This window comes from Aricia agestis, chromosome 2 (assembly GCF_905147365.1).
Source record: "Aricia agestis chromosome 2, ilAriAges1.1, whole genome shotgun sequence".
In the NCBI taxonomy this organism is placed as follows: Eukaryota; Metazoa; Arthropoda; class Insecta; order Lepidoptera; family Lycaenidae; genus Aricia; species Aricia agestis.
Genome location: NC_056407.1, coordinates 18316637 through 18338333, shown reverse-complemented (window position 1 = coordinate 18338333; position 21697 = coordinate 18316637). Strand labels below are relative to the sequence as shown.

At 35.8% G+C, this 21697-nt stretch overlaps 1 protein-coding gene across 2 annotated transcripts; it reads left to right on the top strand.

The window, feature by feature from the left end:
• The first annotated feature begins 683 nt into the window (after positions 1-683).
• LOC121739824 (leucine-rich repeat-containing protein 40-like) lies at positions 684-19099 on the top strand. 2 transcript variants are annotated; one of them, XM_042132407.1, is made up of 12 exons: positions 684-989; positions 1097-1281; positions 1493-1696; positions 1984-2107; positions 2380-2549; positions 6706-6848; positions 11673-11852; positions 12858-13001; positions 16518-16706; positions 17296-17412; positions 17588-17662; positions 18349-19099. In XM_042132407.1, the coding sequence occupies exons 1-12, from the start codon at positions 827-829 to the stop codon at positions 18455-18457; spliced, it is 1803 nt and encodes a 600-aa protein (XP_041988341.1). In that variant the 5' UTR covers positions 684-826; the 3' UTR covers positions 18458-19099. The 2 variants fall into 2 exon arrangements, with proteins under 2 accessions (XP_041988341.1, XP_041988340.1); XM_042132406.1 differs by lacking the exon at positions 17588-17662 and having other exon boundaries at positions 686-989; positions 17296-17487.
• Positions 19100-21697: the final 2598 nt, after the last annotated feature.

Sequence of the window (21697 nt, the reverse complement as noted above, 5' to 3'; positions counted from 1 at the left end):
TTATTTTTTTTAGTGTATTAATTTTGAACTTAAGAAATAACTTCGTTCCATTCGTTAATCTACTTGTTATCATTACGCTTGTGTAATAATAGCACTAAAGTCTAAACTAATGGCCACCTTAGTTAATTTAACATTTAACCAGTTGGCTAAGCGTCATTTAGCTGTAGTGTTGAACGTTGCAGTCAATAAGTCGACTAAACGACGTATAGCCGTTGAATAGCGTTGTTCAGTGAAAGGGCTAGCTATTTGATTGAACGGCTTTTTTAACCAGTCGACTGCGACATGTACATAAATGATTCAAGGTCATATTTATATTGTTACCATATTATTTCTTAACTATAATAATATTATTATTATGTTAAGATTACTATACTAATTAGTAACTTATTAGTAACAAGCATAGACATAATATATATGGTAACAAGTCGTCAGCATGTCGGCTGTGTTCTGTGGTCATTTGTAAAAAAACAAGTAAAAAATCATTGTTTTCTCGCCATATCGACACAGGCCGTGGTTAAATAGCCAAAGTGCCATAATAAGAAAAAAACAATTTGCTTATGTCAAAAGTCAGATGAAAAGAAGAAGAATTGTCAATTAATGTCCAAATTCCATGGAACACAAATGAACTGTTATTTTGTAATATTTATTAACTTTTATTATAATTTACAACTCACAAAACCTACCAATATGTACAAAATCCAAGTGAATACTCTTTAATCTGTATTATATGATATAAGACTTTATTGGTTATAAAGTACTTGCAAATAATTTGTAAGTGAGTGGAAATGAAACTTTATACATATTTATTTTTAAAGCAGTAAATAATATGTCTCGGCGTATACCTATTAAATCGGGCGTAAAAGTGAGGAACAAGCCAGTTTTTCACCTTCAAGACAAGCAAGCTGATGAGAAGGAACTGTCTATAGGTTTGATTAAATCAGCAAAGCGCACAGGCCAGCTCAGTTTATGTAATAGGGGACTAGGCACTGGTTTGTATTATTTCTAAATTAATTCCTTATAATAAAAAAAAAAATTTAATTACCGGATATACCCGGTAATTAAATATAATCACAACATATGCTTAAAATATTTTTAGTCCCTGATAATGTATGGAAAATTGATGAATTGTCATTGGATGATACCAAAGAAGTGGATTTTACAAGGTCAGACACGAATAACTGGTGGAATTCCGAACCGTTGAAGACCCTTGACCTCAGTTCGAATGTAATTAACACCATATCCCCTGATATCAAGTACTTGCAGGCGCTTGTTACGTTGAAGGTAAGCAACATTTTAAAATGTTAATTTCAGCCTTTTTTATATGAATTGTCTCTTCTTTATTTTAGTCATTCTGCTACACTTTGATCATTCAACTACATTTTATTACAATGTTTTTATTGATAAGTATCAGGTACACACTTTGTGTTGTTTTAAGTTTATGTTTCAAGTGTGCTTTATGAGATAAAAAAGAAAATGAATTAATTTGTTACAGCTTCATGATAACGCTTTAGCAAGCCTGCCTGCTGAGATAGGTGAACTGCAAAGTCTGGCCAATCTGAGTCTAGATCATAACCGACTGCAGACTTTGCCCAAAGAGTTCTACAAGCTGACAGAGTTGAGGTGGCTCAGCATATCTCATAATGAACTTATAAGCATTGAACCAGATTTTGGAGACCTGGTCATGCTAACATTCTTGGTAAATATCAACAATATTTTCCAGTAATGCTATGGTCTAGAAATATAACTGTTTCTTTAGCTAAAACACGCAAGTTGGGCAAAAAGTTAAAGAAAATCCTTCGATCGCGGATTCCTGGAAATCTATTGTTATTCTATTGTTGTCATGGTCACCGGTGTCCATATGGGGGTTGATAGGTTAAAAGAAACATGATGTTTCTAAACAATTGCTTTTTACTCACTTGTTTTATTCAACTCTTATTTATGTACTAAAGAATAAATAATAAATAGTATTTCTATGTCATGTAGGACCTATCCCATAATAAACTGCAAGCATTGCCCCCCGGCATGGGCTACCTGGTGCGACTTGTGGAGCTGAACCTGTCACATAACTCCCTGGAGGAGTTGCCACCAGATATTGTCAACCTCAGAGGTGAGTGAACAAAGCTATTTTATTCCATTGTCTCTGGAATTCTGACCTCATTTGAAAATTGTCATGTTATGTTTGATGTTTTGATAGTATAAACACTAGTTATTATTATACCGCAATTGGTTAGCCAGTCATAAAAAAGTAGTTTGATAACAGCACAAATTATTATTAAATTGCTTATTGCTATCTCTGGAAGCAGCAGCTAGGCAAATGTATAATGTGGTTGGGTTTCTTATATTTTTGTGTTTTACCCTATTTTAGTACATTACTTTTAGATTTAAAGAAGTTGAACATAAGCAACAACAATTTAGTTGCACTTCCACCTTTGGGTGAGCTCAGAAAGATGGAGATTTTGGACGTCAACCACAACAACATAGAGGAACTGCCCGACTTCTACGGCTGCACTGCTCTCAAGGAAATATACATGGCCAACAATTACATTAAGGTATGTATATCATTTTAGTGACAACTGAAACTAACCATTAACATAAATATATGATTTCTTTTTATTACAATGTGTAAATTGTACTTTTTTTCTCATGGCTATCAAGATAAGATTCAGAGCAATATTTTTAGTATGTTATATAACTCATGAACAATAATTTTCGCTATTTTACCAAAGTTTTGAGTGTGTTGATATGTAAATACACGGAAAAGTAACATTATGAAAATGATTACATGATGTTCAGTGTAGTGTTAAACGCCAATTAGAGGAGAATGTGGAGGCATTCACTTTTTATCTAGTCTGCAGTCTACACAATGCTACGTACAGTCGCCGACAAGCATTATATACTATACAGTGTGTATAGGGCTTTTGGACCTTACTGCCCTTATGATGGCATAATAATAGTTATATAAGTAGCAACTGGGACAAAATGTTAATGTGTGCCTTTTATTACAATAAAACTATTCAGATTTCGATAGAATTGTGTCGCCCATAATATCTCGCGAATAACTTGGGTGCTTCGAATTTCAGTTTGAAAAACTGAATATTCATGGAGCGTCGCGTCGCGCGGCGCGCCTCCAAGGTCCGGTCACTGTAAAGTCACGGAATTCCTTGATTCGGTCGCCGCGCTCAAAACCAGCGATAAAAGCCATGCAGTAGCTTAAAAATGGCTTCTCGTCTCTTTAACTGAGTGCTTGCGCACGAATTTTACGGCATCTTGTTTCCCCTTTAAAGACCGAGATAGTATTTTTTCGTACCCCACTGAAAAAGCTAACTCTCATCTCTATTCAGTTACCGGAATTAGCAATGATTTCATTGAGCACTTAATTTCAATTAGGTTAGTGTACCCAATTCTCGGTAGTCGATCCGCTCCTCCCCAGTCCCCACCGGCACTGCACCGTGCACCGTGGCACCGACGTAATGCGTGCGAAGATATGATGATTGAGCAATGAGTTATATTAATTCTAAAATATATTTTGTGTCATCTTTATGCCTTATTTATTATATGGTTATAACTAGCTGATTGCAGATGTTGAAAGGGGAAAAAAATCTTTATGGCAACAACACAGAGATTATCTCATAAATACTCTGATAAATAATAACTACGAATGGGCTTATAAAAAAAGTAAAAAGCTAAAGTTATTATCGTGTCATTTTAGTCAAGGTTTATCGTCATTAAAACACGCATATTTTTGTTAAATTGTATACTTACAAAATATTATTGTCTTTCATAAGACGTAACTAAGTCTTTATATTAAAGTTTTAACGTTTATTTAGAAAATATAGTAAACGTTACATATTTCATTTAAGTACAATTTTAACCTAAATGTGATTTTTATTTTAAACTAGCTGTCCCCATGAACTTCGTGTCATTTTTTAAAACCTTCCATTGACTTCTACGAATATTTTAAGACTAAAAATAGCCCAATTCGTTCAGCCGTTTTCGAGTTCTAGCGTTACTAACACAATTGAAAATCCATTTTTTAACCCCCGACAAAAAAGAGGGGTGTTATAAGTTTGACGTGTCTGTCTGTCTGTCTGTCTGTCTGTTTGTCTGTTTGTCTGTGTGTGTATCTGTCCGTGGCATCGTAGCATCCAAACGGGTGGACCGATTTTGATCTAGTTTTTATTGTTTGAAAGCTGACATGATCGAGAGTGTTCTTAGCTATAATTCATCATCATCAGCCTGCTCAGTGCTGGACAATCAGGGTTTATCTGGTTCATGAAAGGCCGTTAGCAACTTGTAGTCGTTTTAATGGGTTTTATACTTCATTCTAGTTCGTGACATTTGTGAATATACAATATACGTATACACATAATAATGGAAAGTTGACCTGGTGCTGCAGCATCACCTGGTAATCAATAGGATATCCAATTCCTCGCCAACTTAGAGCAGAGGTTTCGTGTTTGGGCTCATTTTAATTGCGACAACCAATAAGAAGTAGATAAAGTATATAACAGTAAATATTTACATGCTGCTGCTGCAGCATCACCTGGATTCTATAGGAACCGAGCTTCGTATGAACCCAAAGTGGAGGTTTCATGTTTGGGCTCATATTAACGGCCTCATCGAAAAGGACATTAATAGCTGGTATGAGAATATGATTCTGTTGATAGGAATTATTCTGCACTATAAGTTATAACCAACACAAGTTTAAAAAGTATGAAATAAAATAAAATTAAGAAATTTAAAAAACCCCCGCCAAAACAACTTTAAAAAGTAATGAAATAATATTTATTGCCTTTAAGTTCTAATAATTCCTAACTTGTGTAAAGTAATATTTTAGTCCATAATTGTTGTCAAGGTGTGTCGGGGGACCGCTAATGTAGATGTTTGATTTCACATAACAATTCACAGCGATCTGAATCGAGATAAGTAACCAGCGACTTGGCGGTTGTAGGTTGTAGTTTACTTGGCGGTCTCCCGACACACCGTGACAACAATTATGGACTAAAATATTACTTTACACAAGTATATAAGTATATGTAGCAGCGCTGGAAGACCAAAAAATTTTTTCACTTTTGTATGGGAAAACTCTATATATATACAGGGTGTAACAAAAATAAGTGATAATACTTGAGGGTGTAGAGCCTTGTAGAGAGTTCACTGTGAAAGTAGCAGCGCTGAAAGGCCAAAAAAATTTTTCACTTTTGTATGGGGAAACTCGTGACGCTCGGGCCATTGCCCATACAAAAGTGAAAAAAAATTTTCGTCTTTCAGAGCTGCTACTTTAACAGTGAACTCTCTACAAGGAACACGTACACACCCTAAAGTATTATCACTTATTTTTGTTACACACTGTATAGCTGTCCCGGTGAACTTCGTGTCACTTTAAAATCTTCCCTGGACTTCTACGAATATTTTAAGACTAAAATCAGCCGTTTTCGAGTTTTAGCGCGACTAACACATTTGAAAATCCATTTTTATATATAATTTGTGCATTGGGGTAACTTCGGAAGAAAAAAAAAATGGGGATATTCCGAAAATGGCAAATAATTACCAAACAGAAAGTAATTTTGAGCTCTGGCTACATTAACCGAGACGCCAATTTAATCACCTCCCCCACTTCCTTTCCCTCGAGCCGTCAGCCGGCAGTGTATGTGCGCTAAGTTCATTTTTTCACGCCAAGTGCAATTTTATGATTTTTTTGGGATTATCGAAATTATCGAAATTACCCCGTATTGTTTTACACAGAAATTAGGTAAGTTACGTAATATTTTGTTTGTTTTAAAGAAGCTTTGACGTTTTTTGCTTTCCTAAGAATAGGTTATGTTGCTCTAGCTATGATTTTTAATAAACATTCGAAATAACCCCAGTGGGGTAAATTTGTTAACGAAATTTCCCCAAAAAATTTTTCATAGTCTTTTGCAGAGGTGCGCAACATAATATAATATTCCGATTTGATGGTCCTAAAATATGGATTGTTCTATTTGTAGGACAAGGTTACTCTTGAATTATATAACTATTAACCTATCATTATACAAAAAACAGCTTGTTGGGGTACCGTTTTAGTCGTTTTAGTTCACTAATCAACAAAACTTAGTTGACTACGGAACCCTAAAACGCAACCCTAACCAGCTGATTTTCTGTATATTGATAGGTTAATAGTTCTATCTCTGTTAGCTACCACTTTCGTTGGTTTTTTTATTGTTCTTATTCTATTTATTTCTTTGCTCCAAATGTTGAGGACATCTGCATCCCCGATGGGGTAATTTCGAAAATTTTTCGGTACAAAAATTAGTTTGGTGTCTTCTATGGCTTGTATGCACAATGTTTTTGTATGGGGTAAAATAGAATAAAAATAAATATGTGCCTTAAATGTATTTTTACATTAGGTCGTGTTTCGGCTGTTATTCGAAATTACCCCTTGAGTATTCGAAATTGCCCATGAAAAGTAGAAATAGGGTTATATTTTAAAGGGGTAGTTATCCGTAAATACTTTTGAACTAAAAAATATACAATTCACATGGAAATATGTTTATTATAACTAAAATGTTACAGTTATAGGTAACAATATATACAAATTCGTCTTCTAAACTTGAAACAATGACACAATATACTCACTCTTAAACTTTACGAGATTGCCCCAATGCACCTTAACTGTATTTGCACAATGTGGCATTCTACAATACTATAAAGTGCGCACATTTCCAGAAAATAACGGAGGAGTTCTGCGACCAAATGCAGCACCTCAACGTCCTCAACCTGCGGGACAATAAGGTGGAGATACTACCGGAGAACATCTCGCTCCTGCAGAAACTGAAACGATTCGACATAAGCAACAACAACCTGAACAAGCAAGTATTCATTTGTATACTCCGTGCTCCGAGCAGGGCCCGCGATCTATAGACTATTATAGCTATTTAGCCGCTCCGGGCAAATCAAAGTTCCAGCAGGCCGCGCGTATGCCGTGCACTATTTACACGAAACGTTTCGGCGCACTTTTGACCCCCCCGGAGCTCAGTGCCTATTGCGAGTGCAAAGATAAAATTATACCTACGTAATTATGTGCTAGTACTTAAGCAGTATACCAAATTAATAGATATAGCTTCGGTAGATCCTGAAATAGCTGTGAAAATAGCTAATTTTGGCACTCACTCACTGTCCGGTAATCAAAACCTCTAGGCCACTTCCAGTTATCCTAGCGTTATGAAATTTGCCACACAGGTCGTGTGTGGGCATTTTCAAAAAAACGTGTACCCTTGCAAAAATATGTCTATATTTTTTAAGGTCATTTATTTACCTTTATTTGAATGTCATATACAAGGAAAAATATTGAACTAATGAAATAAGTTAAAAAGAACGCTGAAAACGTTATATTATTCTGATATTATTGAAACAAAATCGAATTTTCGACGAAACAGATTCCGTTGTGCGACTAAATGTAAAATATAATTTAATACTTACAAAAAAATACAGCAATAAATGGATTTCTTCGTTAATTTAATCTAATGAAATGCATATTTAATTGTTTATTAAAAAAAAATTGATAATTTCAAGGATCAACAAGAGTAGCAATTATTTTTAATCCATAGTGTGACTATGTGACCTATCCACTAGGTTATTTTTCATTTTTTTACATGAGTAATTAATATTTAACATATATAAAGAAGTTTTTATAACACAAAAACCTTTTCTTTAAACATTTTTATTGTTGCACTACTTATAAAAGTAAAAAATTCTTTGATTTCATAGATTTAACTTCATTAATTAGAGGGACGAACATCTCATAATCATAAAGATGTGTTCACATGTCTACGAATTCCTAAGTTATTAATGACATCGAATTATATGCACGATCAAAGTGCCGAAATATCCATGCAAATATGCACGAAAAATGGTCGAAATATGCACAAAATATGCACAATCAAAAGTCACTTAATATTAAAATTTATTATTTTTTTGAAGACTTTTCCGGTAGTGACATTAATAAAAGCGCCAATTTTTATAATTTCATAAAATCCAGGATTTTTAATTTCTTGAAATAAAGACTTTTTATTTATTTGTTATACGCCAATAATAATTTTCTACCAACATTTTCCGATTGCAATCTTAATGCCCATGGAAGTTAAACTACCGAAATATGCATTATCGCCTAAAAAGTGACATTATATGCATTTGCATATGCAAGTATGCAAATGCATATAATCTGATGTCTAGTTATTATAAATCTGCAAATATCAACGACACAAAATGATTTTCAACTTTACTGATAGAAAAGTAGTGGAAATAAAATCAAAATTATTAAAAAAAAATAAAACTTTTAGGTACTTATTTAAATTTTAAATAGTATATTTGTTATTGTTAAGTAAAGTCGACGCCTTTATAATTTGGCTGTAGCGATATCGATTTTTCTCAGCAATGACTAAAGCTAAAAAATTAAAGTTCATTGTCAGTATTTAATCAATCAATCAAAAGTAACTTAATATTAAAATTTATTATTATTTTTAAGACTTTTCCGGTAGTGACATTAATAAAAGCGCCAATTTTTATAATTTCATAAAATCAAAATTTTTAATTTCTTGAAATAAAGCCTTTTTAGTTTTTATTTATTTATTATACGCCAATAATAATTGTCTACCAACATTTTCCGATTGCCATCTTAATGCCCATAGAAGTTAAACTACCGAAATATGCAAAATTGCCAAAATATGCACTATCGCCTAAAAAGTGACATTATAATATGCATTTGCATATGCAAGTATGCAATGCATATAATCCGATGTCTAGATGCAAAGAAAACTAGCAATCTAAAACATATCCAAAACGGTTTTTTACTTTAACGCGGCGTCACCTTAACACATAAGTAATAAAAAATATATTTGTACGTTAATCGTACCAGTTTAAAAATCACCAATTTTCTTAATAAAATCTGTGAATAAAAAAATAATTTATTTAAAATGTGAACTAAGCCTTATGCTTTCCGCCTGTTGTGACTTGTCCGTTCCATTATATGTGACCATACGAAAAGTCACAAGTCGGAAGTCACGTAATATTACTTTCTTTTACTTTTAAAGTGTTTGTAAATAACCGATAATAGTTATCACAATTTCATTTTTTTTACTAAATACTAAGCTAATTTTGCAACGTGTCAACAGTAAAAACAGTTGGAGAAAGTATAATAATGCTTACAAAATATGGTCACTTATCTGAACAAATGACGTGGTGTGAAGCGTCCATAGATATTATATTATTATTATTATTATAAACCGTTCCTGAAGAACCATCCAACCTGCGTCCGCGTCTTGTAGCAGATTTTTAACTACTAAATTCAAATTGAAGTTTCTCGATGTACAATGAAATATAGTGCTATCATTTAGTGCCGAAAATATTTTTGTAGTATGTTTATAAAACTAAAAAAAACGGTCACAAAACCGAACATTCCGGCCGGGTTGTTTTTTCATGATTATAATTTTAATTAATTTGTAGTTAAATTATGTTAGATTTTTCAATAACAAGAAATAACAATTGATACATTAAGTATTTAGGAATCTAACATATGTTTTTTAAGTAACTTACTTTAAGAAAAAAAATAGTTATTAAAGATTTTGTTACAACTTCTGGGAAGGGGACAGGTGAATTTAATAGGTTTCGGTACTTAAAAACCCTTATAAATCTCATACTAAATAAATTTTTATACAAACGTGAATGTATTTTAATAAAAGAAAACTTGTTTTTGCTCCTACATTAAACTTACAAAATGTTAGTATGTAATTTTTTACAAATAATCTGTAGCGAAGTCAAGGGACAAGGTAAAAACCAGGGGTACACATTTTTTTGAAAATGCCCGTGTTATATTATGTAGATTAACAAAAAATTGAGAAATTTAAGAAATCGGTCAAGCGTGAGTCGGTTCACCTACAAACCTTAGAGGCCACTTCCGATTGTCCTAGCGTTATGAAATTTGGCACGCAGGTCGTGTGTTATAAGTAGATTAAAAAAATTGAGAAATTTGAGAAATCGGTCAAGCGTGAGTCGGTTCATCTACGAACTTTAGATACCACTTCCAATTTTCCTAACGTAATGAAATTTGACACTCAGGTTGTGTGTTATAATATGTAGATTAATAAAAAAAATAAGACGAAATCGGTCAAGCGCGAGTCGGCTCCTCTACGAACTATAGGTAAAATTCTTATACGCCAGTGATACGATGAGAATACGATGAGGAGGGTGGGAGAGGATTAGTTTAAAATATTGTCATCATGTATAATGCATACTGATAGGCTATAGCTTATTAATCCTTCGATCGCGGATTCTTGGAAATCTATTGTTTACGCGGTCGAATTCGACTGCTTGGGAGTTGATATAGGTTAAATAAATACTGTTTACTTGAAAACTTCGCTTCTATTAATAGTTTAACAAATACAACTAGCACCATATATCGAAGGTATTGTTGAGGTCGGGTGTGGCACAAAAAGAAAAAAATAGGTATAATTTCTTGAAAAAAAAAAGTATTGAAATCCCACCAAAAACATACCTGTTCAAATGGGGCCAAGTTCCTATCGGCAAATTTTCATCAACAGCCTGATCCATAATACTTCTAAAGAACTTGGCAGGTTTTCGTGCTATACGTAACTTTTGATTTATCCATTGTATAATTAGATAGTAATATAATAAAATTAACCTGCCATGTTCAAATTAGAAGTATTATGGATCAGGCTGTTGATTGGATTTCAACTCTTTTTTAGACCAAAAATTTGCCGATAGGAACTTGGCCCCATTTTAACAGGTATGTTTTTGGTGGAATAATACTTTCGCCGCCCTTTATACAGGGTGCAATTAAACCATCCTGCCAAATTTTGATATATTAATCCTTGTTAAAAATAAAAATACACGTATTTTTTCTTTTATAATCACTCAGTACATAAAATGTTGAGAAATAGCTTCCGAAAGTTATCCCAAAAAACACTACAATTAATGGACACTAGAAGTCGCCCGCGCGTGACGTGCCCCATTTTTTTTGGGGCAAAATGAACTCTCCTAATGATACCTAAGTCCTGGTAATAATTTGGAAGGTTTAATTGCACCCTGTATAGTGTATACAGATAACCATAATACTCCCCACACCGATTTCGGTGACGGTGGCCAGTTTCATTGAAACCCGGCCAGGTACGCAGGAGTAATTTTATAGTGCTCAAGTGTGTGCGCAGTACCCAAGGCACTCTCTGTTCCTTCACTCTCATAACCCAGTGGGACGGAAGACCGACACGGCTGGCGAGAGATCAGGCGCAGGACCGACTTTTTACATGCCCATCCGACGCATGGATCATCTTACTTGTCAGACAATCAGGTGATCAGCCTGCATTGTCCTAACCAAACTTGGAAATAACATGTTTCCAACGCGGGAATCGAACCCTCGACCTCCGAGTCATGAGCCACGCTCTTAACCACTGGACCACGGAGGCATAATATTCTTATACTATACTAGATGACGCCTGCAACTCCGTCGCGCCAAAATTGGTTTATCGCGCGGGAACCGTACATACAGTTTTGGGAGTGAAGAGGTAACAGACAAGACATGCACACTTTCAAATATTTTATAATATTAGTAAGTATTAAGTAAGTAATATATTCATCCATTTAAAAATGTTCCATTGTGTGATTACTATTTCTTTGGCCAGGCTACCAAAGAACCTGGGTCTGCTCTCCCAGCTCCAGAGTATCAGTATGGAGGGAAACCGGCTGTCGAGCGTGCGGCAGGACGTGATCCGAGGCGGCACCGACCGCATGATGAAATACCTGAGGGACCGCATGTGCGAGGACGAGGAGGACACCAGGTGTAAGGAGGAGTGGCCCGATAAGTAAGTATTAAATTAGCTAAAACAAAACACACATCAATAAGCTACAAAATACAGTATTAGGCGATTGTGAAAATGGGACATAATAAAATGGTCACTGGACGTAGTTACGCAAATATGTTTCATTCCAGGATTCGCTTAAAATTGAAAATAGCATCACTGACCTAAAGAATAGGACACATTGTCCCAATTTCACACTTAGACTCAATTTATACCGCCGCAGAATGGAACGGAATGGAAGCATCATTAGGCGGACTACACCAAACGTGCAACCTCGGGCGAGGCCCGCCGCGCGCGTTAATCGGGCGAGGCAGACGGGCGTACACTAAGAGGCAGCCTCGATCGAAAAGCCCGAGTCATTGCTCAGTTGAGCACAAAGACACGACGTACCGCACGTACGCACAACCGTGCTTGCATGGTTTTATTTTGCTGTACACAACTATAAGAAATAGGAGAATCTCGTTTGTATGATCCTAACAAAGACTCAATTTTTTTACATCCTTAACAGAAATATTCATTTTGCGGCTGATTTCTCTCCAAGAATCTTCCCTCATCCCCCTGTTAGTGTAATTGGGATCCCTGGCAACCCAAAGCTATACATTTGTGGCGTATAAACTTATTAGTTGTCGACACTGATCGTTAATTTTTGAACGCGGCACAAACCAAAACACCTGACGCGAGGCAAACGACACTGCGCGAGGCAAAGGACTGAGGCACCTTTGAGCAAATCAAAAAACCGACATCGGCTCGCGCTCGCCCGAGCGGTACGGTACATGCCACGCACGGTGAGCCTCGCCCGAGGCTGCTCGCTTGGTGTGGGGACGCCTCTATGTATATATAATATTATACTGTTGATAATTATTATTAAAAAAACAGTATAATATTATATATATTTTGTGCTATGTACAGTTTCGCCACTTCCGTTCCATTCCACGGCGGTATAAATTGAGCCTAAAGCTTTAGTGTCTTGACTCTGTTCTGTTTTGCATAACCACGTCCACGTCGCAGGTACACGATGCGCAAGAGCAACTCGCTACTGCTGGTGTCCCGTGAGCTGACCGCCGTTCCGGACGAGGTATTCCGAGCCGCCGCCGCCGCTGAAGTACACATCGTAGACCTGTCGAAGAACAAGCTTGTGGCTGTGCCGCCAGGGTGAGTACATTTGGGATCTTTTAGGTTGAGGGATATAACCTGTGACAGATATCAGAAAAGTTTGCTTGGATGCGGTTGTAGACTAACGCAAAGTGATTTAAGACTGCAGTACACATACAGTTTTTTAGGTTAGCAACACTAATACTTGGCTTAACTTCGACTTTAGGGCTCCCACACATAATTGTGAATTCGTGCGAATTCGCATCGCAATTCCACATACGAAGTTTATATACCGAGAAAGCAACATTTAAATAGTGTTTTTAAAATTTTTGAAATGTTGCACGATTTAGTAAAAGAAAAAATATTTTGTATTACGCTTGGTACATAGCATATCAGCCACGACACGATTTTCGCTTTATGGTCTTTTTGTGATTGCCAGAACGCGACGTGGCCATTTTCATTAGAGCCGCAACGCGAATTTATGTTATTTAATTAGCAGTTTATGTAGCGTGACATAATAAAAACAAACTACGGAACCCTAAAAAGGAATCCCCATTGGAATACATTCAAGTATATTGCGTTATAGGCCTTGGGCTATAAAAAGTGATGTATTTGACGACCTCTGTGGCTCAGTGGTGAGCGCGTTGGTAGCTCAAGCCGGGCGTCGCGGGTTCGAATCCCGCCGACGGAACAAAAAAGTTTTCAATGTTCCCGGGTCTGGATGTGTATTAAATATGTGTATGATATAATAAAAATCTTAATGTACAGTATAAAAGTATTAAATATATTATTTCCGTTGTCTGGTACCTGTAACACAAGTCCTTTAGGTACTTAGCATGGGGCCAGACTGACGTGGTGTGAAGCGTCCATAGATATTATTATTATCGAACGATTTTAGTGTTCTGTTGCGTTAATAATTAATTGTGTACGTTTATTATATTATTTTCTACCACGATTACTCCGCGTTCGAGCTTCGAGAGATTGAGTTTGGGATCCGTGAATACTGAATCGAGATCGATTCTCACAAATTATCTGTACTCCCCCACAACATTTTCGACGAATCCTATGATCTCATGCCCACATGGTATGTGCGTTTAAATGTAATGTCTATAATTTATTTTCTACTAGCTGTGCCCCGCGGTGTTACCCGCGGTTTAAGTGATATGTCATAAAAGAATATGAATAATAGGGTCAAAACGGGACGACACATGGTTCTATAACGGTTTATGGTAGTGATGATGATTAAGATGAAGGTAATTTGCATAGTAGCATATTATGCTTTCCGCTCTTATAACGACGTTGTTTTAAGAGCGGACTCCCAAACTTGTATCTATAAAGAATCAAAGAATCAGGAGTTCTCTCAGCACCTTCCGAACCATGGTATACCTTGGTGCAAAATCTTACTTGTTGGTAGCATATGCTTAGAATACTGCTCACGAAACCGAAGTCACCACATATTTCCATATAAATTTTGAGGAGTTCCGTCGATTACTTATGGATCTCTTTATCAGGTCACCATTTTTATGAATATGGTACCAAATTGGAATAATAACCCATACACCAAAAGAAAAAAATTGAAAATCGGTTCACAAACGGCGGAGTAATCGTTGAAGATAAAAAAACGAACATAACACATTCCGAAAGTCGGTTAAAATTGTAGCCTATGTGTTATTCTGAAGAATAAGCTATATTATTGTAAAGTTTCATTAAAATCCGTTCAGTAGTTTTTGCTTGAAAGAGTAACAAACATCCATACATCCATACATCCACATTCCACACATCCATACATCCAAACAAACTTTCGCCTTTATAATATTAGTAGGAAGGATTTAGCCGATATTAGGATATTAAAAACTGAACAGTACTAGTCTATATACTATAGTTTTTCTGTAATTCAATACATGTGGTCTGTATGATGACATTGTATAGCGTGTGAACACCGCGACCTTGAACAGCGACCTCCACTGCGCCGCAGCCGCAGCAGCTAGTCAAGCGGAAATATAAAGCTTTAAGAGGATACAACAGGGGCTAGAGAAATGAAAAAAAAGTACGTGTAATATCTATAGCTGTCTCCCTTACCTCAAGCCTATACCGCAGAACGCGATAGAGACAACTGCAGAAAATCCAGAAAATCAACGATTCGTTGTCCCCTGATTCCTTCTCCAAAACTTAACCGATTTAAGTACTTTTTTCATTAAAGATTAAAAAAAGGCTTGAGCTGTGTTCCTATGTTTTGCTTTTTTTTGTATAATCTAGCCAAATCTGTTTTCTGGACGTTTGAACACAGCGGAAAATCTGGCCATTTTTTTGGGTTTTTGAACGTTATTATCTTATTTAATAATTAAATTATGAAAAAAAAGAAAACATAGGGACATTGGATTAGTGGCCGTAGATATTCAGGAAAAAAATTATAACTCTACTAGCATTAACCAGGGAGGAAACAGGGGACAACGTTTGTATGGAAAAAAGGGCGGTGTGGAATCCTCTTAATAGCTCCGTTTCCAAGTAATCTGGAACTGATGTTTGTTACCGAAACATAGCCTTGACCTACATACAGATAAACGTTTTGATGATATTAGTTTTTTTGTAGAAATTGATACACGACTAGCTGTTGCCCGCGACTTCGTCCGCGTGGACATTAGTTTATACCTGTTGTTAAAAATTAGATATTTCAGAGACAAATTAGTCCACAAAAAATAGCCTATGATCCTTCACGTGGTCTACTTCTTATCTGTGCCAAATAACAGAAAAATTGCTGCAGTAGTTCGTGAGATAAGCCCTTTCAAATAACTTCCCCCGTTTTTTCCACATTTTTTTCTATTTCTTTCCTGCTATTAGTCTTAGCGTGATAAAATATAGCCTATAGCCTTTCTCGAAAAATGGGCTATCTAACACTGAAAGAATTTTTCAAATCGGACTAGCAGTTCCTAAGATTAGCGCTTTCAAATATGTCCTTCCTAATAATTTCCCCCCGTTTTTTCCACATTTTCCTCTATTTCTTCGCTCCTATTAGTCTCAACGTGATAAAATATAGCCTATAGCCTTCCTCGATAAATGGGCTAGCTAACTCTGAAAGAATTTTTCAAATCGGACCAGTAGTTCCTGAGATTAGCGCGTACAAACAAACAAACAAACTAACAAACTCTACCGCTTTATAATATTAGTATAGATGGATGGAAACACTTGTCGAAAACTATTACTTAAACCTTAGACATAATATTATTATGGTCGAAGTGCTCATGCTTATAATTTTGGATAGCCTAAGTACTGATTTGGATAGTCCAGTACGCTAAATAAGCCGGGCATTTGCCCAGAGCGTCAAAAATTGAAGGGTGGCAAAATTGACTTATCTTCCAACCTAGATATGTCATCCACCACCCAAGTTTGAGAATTTTACCTTCGAGCCGACTTCGGGTTGGATAGTGTTCATAAACCCCCGGTCCCAACAAAACTAGCTTATGACTTTTATGGTTTTCTGTATATAAAGGGCGGCGAAAATTATCTTTGCCCGGAGCGGCTCACTAGCTAGTTCAGGCCCTGCACAACATAACATAATAAATAATATGATGTTTTCAGTGTATGGAGCCTAAGCGAGACTCTCTCCCAGCTGGTCCTGTCGTGGAACAGCATAGAGCGTGTACCGGGCGAGCTGGCCGACTGCCGACATCTGCAATTCCTAGACGTCAGCAGGAACTGCCTGGATGACCTGCCTCCGGAGCTCGGACGACTGAAGACCTTGAGGGAGCTCGTCATATCTAATAACAGGTGATATGATGCGTGCAATTTGTAGACTATAAAGCGTCATGACGACAATGAAATGTATTGGAAAGTGAATTACAAATACTATCCTACCTTCGGTAAGAGTGTGAGCGAGTGTTAAGCATTTATTTTATCTCTGTCTTAAAGAAGATACATCGTATCTTGGCTTAACGTGAATATACTATACTTATGGCGGAACACAAAGCAGCGCCGCCTAAATCCTTGATGTCGCCTACAGCCGCAGTTTTAATGTCTCATTTTGGTATATTTATGCTAATAATTTTACCACACTGAAGTTACAACACACCTACATTTTTTCCGTTCCAAATTGGCATAAGTATCCATAATTTACTAATATTATAAATGTGAAATTAGTGTGTCAGCTGTCTGTCTGTTACCTCTTCACGCCTGAACCGCTGAATCAATTTTGCTGAAATTCGGTACGGAGATACTTTGAGTCCCGGAAAAGGACATAGGATACTTTTTATCCCCGAAAAATGTACGGTTACCGCACGATAAACGAATTTTGGCGCAACGGAGTTGCGGGCGTCATCTAGTCCTGTATAAGAACTGACACATCAATTTATCTTTTAAGGATGACGAAGATACCGCGGTGCGTGTACGACATGGAGAACCTGGAGATACTGCTGGCGGCTGAGAACAGGATAACGGAGATCAACGTGTCGTCCGACTCCCTCGCGCGGCTCAGGAGGCTCGCTGTGCTAGATCTCACCAACAACAGCATCGCGACTGTGCCGCCGGAGCTCGGCAACTTCACGCATCTACGGTACGCACACACTATACATATACAATATATTTGCGGCACCGCTGTGCTAGATCTAAGCAACTTCGCATGTATGGACACATACACACGCGCGGCTGAAGAGGCTCGCCGTGCTTGATCTCACCAACAATAGTATTGCCACTGTGTTGCCCGAGCTCGGCAACTTCACGCATTTGCGGTACGCACGCACGTATACACGAACATATACATACACGCGTTTGCGGCGCCGGTGTGCTAGATCTCGGCAACTTCACGTGTCTGCCGTTCGCAGACACGCATATGCCAGCATATACGGACTCATACATACGCGCGGCTGAGAAGGCTCGCCGTGCTCGACCTTATACTAACAACAGCGACTGTGCCGCCTAAGCTCGGCAACTTATACACACACACACATATATGATATACGCTAAGCTATAATATGACGGTGACTTGTCTTGCTTAATCTCGACAACTTTACTCACCTGTAGTACGCACACAAGTGAGTGTGTATTTGGGCGTGAAGTGGTACGCACACAGACACGCACGGGCCTTAATACGAGCACGCACATTCACTGCGCGTCTGATTTGCCGAATACTTCATAAATCTATACTTAACAGGCGACAAACCAAATTACTTCTTCAACATTTCCGTCGATATACAGCCATGTAACCTTTCACATATATTATTACTAGATGACGCCGGTACTCCGTTGCGCAAAAATTTGTTTATAGCGCGAAAACCGTACATTTTTCCCTATGTGCTTTCCCGGGACAGAAAGTAGGTATCCCCATAACAAAGTTCAGCAAAATCAATTAAGCGGTTTGGGCGTGAAGAAGTAACACACTTTCGCATTTATAATATTAGCATGGATGTTGTTACAGATCCCTGGAGTTGATGGGCAACTGTTTCCGTCAGCCGCGGCATGCGATCCTAGCGAAAGGAACTGCGAGCCTGCTGTCCTACCTGCGAGACCGTATACCCACCAACTGAGAACCTAGAGTACCTGAGTAACAGGTACCGAGTATTCTATAATATGAAATTTATTTACCCCAAGTATGTATAAAACTGTTCAACTTAACACAACAGCGCCCCTAGCCCTACCCCTACTTGGGGTACTTAATACTAAATCTATAAAAAAACAATTGGGTACCTACGGCATATACGATATTGACATTTGTTACGACAAAAATATTCTATAACACAGTAGGTAGTGTATTAGAAATAATATTAAGATAAAATATTTAAGTGTTTTGCAACAACTACGAGTGTGAGACAAGACAAAAGTGTGACCAATGTCTAGATAATAGTATGGAATATCGTATCCATATCTTCATTATGATAGACATAATTTGCCGGTAGGCAGAAAAGTCTGTGTCGGTCATATTTTAGTCGATTTTTAGATGTGAAAAAAGGTATTTCATTATATATTATTTAAGTGTTTATAAATCATAATCGATATTATGAAATTGATGTTTCGAAAGACATGATTTTTCCTTATTTTTATTTAAACTATAATTTACAATGTGTTACCATATTATATTATGCACCCTATATTAAGCAAACGCTATACACGTTTGACTCTGCCAAATATTGCCAGCTACAATAAGCCCGCTTCCGTGCCATGTCAAATATGTTTATTTATTTACAACTTACAACTTATATCATTACAGGTTTACACCTAATACAATAGAGTGTTACTAGTATAATAAAAGCTATCAAATTATAAAAAAAACTATCAATGATATACCTACGTGGCTTATAAGATTTATTTATGCGGCAAGAATGCGGACGATATTTTCAATAAAGATATTATAGTGATTTAGATTAGTGAATAAGATACCATTGATAACCCGAATATAATGAATTTTCACAGAACATTCTAGAATGGAAGAAAATATTGACAGAAGTGTCGAACACTATATAGGCGTAAAGGGATACCCCCTTTACGCCAATAATTACTATATTCCTGCAATTTTGTTAAAGTATTATTAGCTTTATGAAGGTAATATTAAAATGAATTAAATATTGAGAATTGGCAACTAAAACTATCTAAGTCATATAAAGTTAGTACCTGACGACCACCAAAATTTATTTGTTGAATTTTGTTAATTTATTTTTGATTGTTATGTTTTATGTTATGTTAATAATAGTTATTATTATGATTATTGTAGTCATTTAAAAGTTACCACCATTTCTTTTGTAATAAGTTTAACCTGAAAACCTAGTCTGTTTATTTGTAATCAAACCTAATATCGGTTGTAAAATTTGCCAAACATAATATTATTGGAGATGTATTTTTTGAAAACGTTTATTATAAATGCGTAACTAAATTATGAAATTAATAATGTATTTATTTTTGATTTATTGAAAAGTGTTTAAACCATTTAATGAGGCTTTAAATTAGGTTTTGAAATCACTTTTGTGGCTATGAACGTAATCACTTTTGCGGCAGTAAGTGTTTAACCTTACTGCCGCAAAAGTGAGTGCCAATTTTGTTTGACACTGAACGATGACGTCACTGCTTCAGATTGGCGTTTCCAATCACGTGACTTACAGTTAATAAATCCAAATTTTTTCAATGTAAAATAAAATAAATCAATAATTATTTTTTCGTTATTTGTATTGTTTTAGAGTTTTTATCAATAAATCTATAAAATTTAATAATTACTTTAAAATTTTAAACATACTGTCAACTCCCGGATGCTGCTAGTACATCGACGCTGCGAACTGCGATAAGCAACTGACAGAATATGTTCTGTTTCACAAGTCCAATAGCAATGTGTCATGTTGCATCTCGCTTTACCGCTATTTTGTCACGCAGGTCGCAGCGTCAGTCTACAAACAGCGTAAAATATTTTAGCAAATAAATTGAACTTTCCAAGTCTTTATTACTCCTGATAAGTGACAAATAAAATAACTTATTGGGGATTTGTGTCGCTGCTTACTGTGTACTGAGAGGCAGAGATAATCTTTTCATCACTTTAGCCGTCGTAAACAAGGTTCTTAGAATAATAATAAAATAAAAAAATTATTTAGAATAAGAAAATCCAAATGTTTTGTGATTAATAAAATATACGACAGAAAATAAAGTTTGTAGCAAAACTTATCTCTGTGGTCAGTGTAGTAGGTAATTGTAAATGTGAAGTTTAAAAAGAATTAGCTTTGGGCTGATTACGCTCAATGTAACTATACCAGTATTGTGTCCATTCCTATAGGCTATACAGCAATACATAATATATTATCACTGATCCGAACTACAATGATGACGACAAAATCATCTATAATAGAATCTACTTGTAAAATAGCCCTGGATTGATATAGATAGTTCAATATGTTACACTTTTTTTGCAAAACATTATGAAAAAATGTACATATTATATTATTGTAACGATAAAATTTCTTACCTACAATTTTCAGCGTTAAAAGTTTAATAATATTGTATTTGTGAGGTTGATTGTTGGTAGGTGATAATTAAAATGTAAGTTCTTACATACTAATGTATTTTGTACTTTTGTGTTGCTAAGGTTTTTCTTACAGGAGTTTATTGAATATTCTCTAGCACTTTTGATTAGCTAACGACAAAATATTAACCAATCAACAACGCTGTTAAAAAGATAAACTACTGTCAAAAAACCTTAGAAACAGGGCGTAATATATGGCAGCTATTTCTCTATATCTATTTTCATGTTTTATAACTTCTTAGATTGTTTATATATGTTTTCTAAAGTAATCTTGTAATGGTTTTTGTTGTTTATTGTTTCATCAATATCATTATTTATATTTTTAATTTATGATTGATTGATTAAGTAGAAACATTTATAACGAAGTGCTTTTTTACAAAATGTAATGGGTAATAATAGAAATATTTATACCACACCTAAACTAAGCCGACCACGTTTTTGTCTTTGTATGATACGTTGGAAAAGCCATTTTACAGATATTTACAGTAACGGAGATTAACTTTAGAGTCAAGATATTATTTTAATTTATCAGGTAAAATAAATATCATTTTTCTTCTTACTTCTTAATTTTTTTTGGTTTAACTAGCAGTATAAAATTACTATAAAAGTACCTTTTTTTGAGATAGACAAAGGGAAGTCATAAAAAATAGAATGTGTGAATAAAATGTCGACAAAGCGCCATGTTTGAATAATATTATCATGAGGTGTGTCTACATTCGTTTGGAATGATGTATCAATTGTCGTGATTGTCAGCTTGGCTTGTGGCTTG